This window comes from Haliotis asinina, chromosome 2 (genome assembly GCF_037392515.1).
Source record: "Haliotis asinina isolate JCU_RB_2024 chromosome 2, JCU_Hal_asi_v2, whole genome shotgun sequence".
NCBI classification, from domain to species: Eukaryota; Metazoa; Mollusca; class Gastropoda; order Lepetellida; family Haliotidae; genus Haliotis; species Haliotis asinina.
The window spans coordinates 72879208-72883438 of NC_090281.1; the positions used below are offsets into that span (position 1 = coordinate 72879208).

A 4231-nucleotide genomic window follows, 5' to 3' on the forward strand; every position below is an offset into this window, starting at 1 on the left:
TATCTAAAGTCTCCAAGCCATTTACCATAATCGTTCTTTTCGAGTAGTCGAGTTTGGCTGATGAATCTTTGTAAGTGACTCACGCGACCATTAACCGTGCTGGGTGATCTACACGACATTATAATGTGAAGCGTTGAAGCTGTAACCCATATTTGAGCCTAACCGCTATGCGGTGTTATATAGTGTTAGCGAAAATATATGGCTGTGGCAAAAATCATATTATGATGACCGATGCACTCTGAGCAGTCAAAGTTTAATCCCATTATCAAGGGCGGTGGGGTAGCCCAGTAGTTAAAGCGATCGCTTGGATTTGATACCCCGCACGAATAAAGTGTATGAAGCCCATTTCCAATGTTTCAGTGCTCTGATGTGATAATCATACTCACTCACCCATTCACGTCAAAGCATCCATAATGCAAACATCTGCATGCATTATCTTTTTTCGGGCAATAATTGATTTGTGTCACTGCTTGAATCTCCATGTGAGAGAAACACAGCATAATGTGACCTGAATTGTTACTGTTTTGTAACGCATAATAAATGACGTAAAATACATACAAACTGTTTTTTACTTTTTTACTCCAATTTTCAGTTCAGACAAGGTTGACACACATGTGAATATCTTGGGATGTATTCCATTATCTAATTTGTGCCTAAACTCCTACAGAACTATGATCATGTCTAGCATTCAACAGTTATCTGACCGAATTTATTGGTGAAGTGCTGCATAACGATCCGTCGAAGCCAATAACAAGATGGCAAATAGAATTAAAGCAAAGCTTTGGAAGCTGTTTTCAGAAGCGTGCTGGAACGTGCTGATGCTATGGTTCCTCAACTGCTGAATCGTCCAATCTGTTCAAACATCCGCTCTTCGCCAATCAACGTCGATAAGAGTTTTAATTATTGCCATTCTTTGCTAGCGGTAACCATGAACAACGTTGAAATGCTCTGTAGCAAGTGGAGAGCTGACTTCCTTTTCCTGGGGAACTGTACAGGCCATATGTCGATGATCGTGGATGTTACCACTGATGTGTGGCAAGATGGCTTCAAAAGTTATGGATGTCTCACATGTCCTGACGTCAGCTATATCCCATGTGGCCCCCGGTGAGACTGACTCGCAGTGGTGGTAGTGGTAGTGGTAGTGGTAGTGGTAGTGGTAGTGGTAGAGGTAATGAGTGAGTTATGGTTTAGAGACACATCGGAAATATTGCAGCCATATCGTGGTAGGGGTAGTTGTAGTTGTAGTGGTAGTGGTAGTGGTAATGTTAGAGGTAGTGGTAGAGGTAGTGGTAGTGAGTGAATTATGGTTTACAGACACATCGGCAATATTGCAGCCATATCGTGACCATGAACAATATATACTTTAAAAATAGATGTATGGTATTTCGGAAAATGTGTCAACAAAGGACACTACAACACCAAGTTAAAACTGGCATGTAAGCATTAAAAGATTTATTACAAAACAGGATCGTGCAATATAAAATTAGAGCTATAGGTCTACAACTGAAGGTAGATCACCATGCTAGGGACCATGGCGACTTACAGTACCTTTGCTACCTACATGGACCCTAGCTGGAAGGTTGTAGTAGTAGTGATAGAGATAGTGGTAGTGGTAGTGGGAGCGGCAGTGGCAGTGGTAGTGGTAGTGGTAGTGACAGTGGGAGTGGGAGTGGGAGTGGGAGTGGGAGTGGGAGTGGGAGTGGTAGTGGTAGTGACAGTGGGAGTGGTAGTGGTAGTGGTAGTGGCAGTGGCAGTGGCAGTGGCAGTGGCAGTGGGAGCGGGAGTGGGAGTGGGAGCGTTAGTGGCAGTGGCAGTGGGAGTGGTAGTGGGAGCGTTAGTGGTAGTGGAAGTGGTAGTGGTAGTGGGAGTGGTAGTGGTAGTGACAGTGGGAGTGGGAGTGGGAGAGGCAGTGGCAGTGGCAGTGGTAGTTGGAGTGGGAGTGGGAGTGGGAGTGGGAGTGGGAGTGGGAGTGGGAATGGGAGCGTCAGTGGGAGTGGTAGTGGTATGCACCATTGATTAGTCTTCGTATGGTTCTTGTACACCTTTGATCTCGCGTCCGATTACTCGGGTTCTATTCCCCGAATGGGTTCCATGTGTAAAGCAGTTTCTGGGATTCCCCCATTCACTCCCACCGTGATATTTCTGGAGTAAGACCCGAAGCACTCACCATTTATCTCAATAACAGTTGCAGTAGTTAGCAATTATTTGTTTTCACACAAAACGTTTGTGTGTTTGTAAAAGGGCATAAATACTTATGCTGCCGATATCCCACTGAAGTGAACAACACCTTATAAGATACGCAGGAGAAACACAGCCGTGGAAGCACACTAAATTCAGTGTCAGTTTCACACTATCGTCTGGAGTAAAACCATAACAGTTTCTCAGACAGGCTCACTGCAGTCTGCTTCCACTTGCAATGAACAAGTTAGTATCCCATAAGTGGTCAGCTCTATCGCCGTGGCCAACATTAACGGTACACACTGTACACACACATGCGCGCGTGCGTTTATCGATTTATCGAATCACTTGACAAAGTTGATGACAAAGTAGCTCCACCACGAATGAAATACTTTTTAAGGTCAGGAGATAAGACAATCCTCGTTTTTCATATACAAGATAATGGTGTCGCCATTGATTTTCAGTGATTCGTTTGTATAACATTCATCACGTCATGAATTGCATGCACTTTCATGGTCTTATTCTTAAAGCAGGGGCAGTCTGAATGAAGTTGGACTTATTTCGGTCGAGTGTGATATCAAATTATGTTTTCAGATACAGAGGGATGTTTTAATACGGGTTTGTTTGTTTTTACAGGATTGTTTTAAAACATCATCAATACATTTGGAAATGTACGCAAAATATATTACTTTTCAGGTAAAGAGTTTAACTTATTCATTTAAGTGTTTCAGTATATTAGTAAGTGAGTATGTGGTTTAACGTCGCTTGTAGCAATATTCCAGCAATATCACGACGGGGGACACCGGAAATTCGCACATTGTACTCATATGAGAAATCGAACCCGGGTCCTCGGCGTGGCGACCACAAAGCTACCCCACCCCAATTCAGTATATTAGTATTGCATAACCTCTTACATAATAGTTTCCAAATATTTTCTCAAACCTCGACAAGCTTCATGGAATTATTAGTGGGCGTCACATGGCTGGTGTACCCAGACATGATTGATGTCATTCGTAAAACGCTGATTGTCATCGCACACAAAGGATTGGCATTGTGCCATTAAGTTTTATTATAGAAGCTAACGTTCGCTTTGATTCTGACAAAAATGTGACATCTATTTATTCTGAAACTCTTTATAGCGATGCTATTTGAATATACGATATAATCAGAGGTGTAGGCGTTTTGATTTGTATAGAGATGTGACTATTTTCCGCTACAGCTAAAAACAGTGCTGTTTTTAAAAGACTATAGCTATTGTTCACGACTTTCAATTTCATATACAAACTTTGAACAGGTGTAGGAGGCAAGTTGGGAATTTATTCGCGTGAATGGTTGAGGTGAATATGAGGTTGTTCTCGAACACCGTTGACAACCACAAACGTCACCCACACCTTTTAAAGGAATCATACTGTCGAGACTACCCAACACAGAGTTGCAGGTACATTGCAATTCTTGGCTACTAATATACTACAAAATACAAACAAAGATTATGGGGATACCCTAACAGTTCATAGCCATACATTTATAAACACTTAAATGTGGTGAGGCTATTTATACACAAAGGTACATGCAAGATTTTTGTGTTCTCAGGTGATGCCACAAGCTGCATGGAACGGCCTTCGTTCACTCAAACTCAAGGAATATTGAATCAGTTGCTTCATTGCACGTTCCAACATTTCAACTGCCCATTTAGCACACAAAGAGTATAAATGACCTCTGCATGTTTAAGTGTACATGTGAATAATAGGGTGTTCCCATACACTTTGTTTTCAGTATATAATCACAGATGTATTGGCCATGAGATCTGGAATTAAATCTACAGAGAAAAATGAAAAATCAAAGATGTAAACAAGAGCTTTCAGAACAAATGAAACTTTCCAGACTGTGCCATGATGGTGTTTCCCACAGGATTCAAAAAGAGCAGGAAGTCAGAATTTCAAAATGCTATTCCCAAAAGGCGTGCAATAACGGCTTTCCAAGCATTACATTAAGTTAATGGTACATATGATTCTTAATGGCTTATAGAACAGAGATATTTCACTTAACCTAAACA

The 4231-nt window shown here is 41.6% G+C and overlaps 1 protein-coding gene across 1 annotated transcript; it reads left to right on the forward strand.

Moving 5' to 3' along the window:
• The first annotated feature begins 928 nt into the window (after positions 1–928).
• On the forward strand, positions 929–3825 carry LOC137272013 (uncharacterized). The gene is made up of 3 exons (XM_067804388.1): positions 929–1104; positions 1659–1983; positions 3769–3825. The coding sequence occupies exons 1-3, from the start codon at positions 929–931 to the stop codon at positions 3823–3825; spliced, it is 558 nt and encodes a 185-aa protein (XP_067660489.1).
• The last annotated feature ends 406 nt before the right edge of the window (positions 3826–4231 follow it).

Excerpts from the sequence above, each read along its gene's own strand:
- LOC137272013 (XM_067804388.1), top strand. The coding sequence starts at position 929 with ATGAACAACGTTGAAATGCTCTGTAGCAAGTGGAGAGCTGACTTCCTT. Across the intron at positions 1,105-1,658 it reads TATATCCCATGTGGCCCCCG|TGGGAGTGGGAGTGGGAGTG; the intron begins GTGAGACTGACT and ends TGGTAGTGACAG. Across the intron at positions 1,984-3,768 it reads GTGGGAGTGGGAATGGGAGC|GTGATGCCACAAGCTGCATG; the intron begins GTCAGTGGGAGT and ends TTGTGTTCTCAG.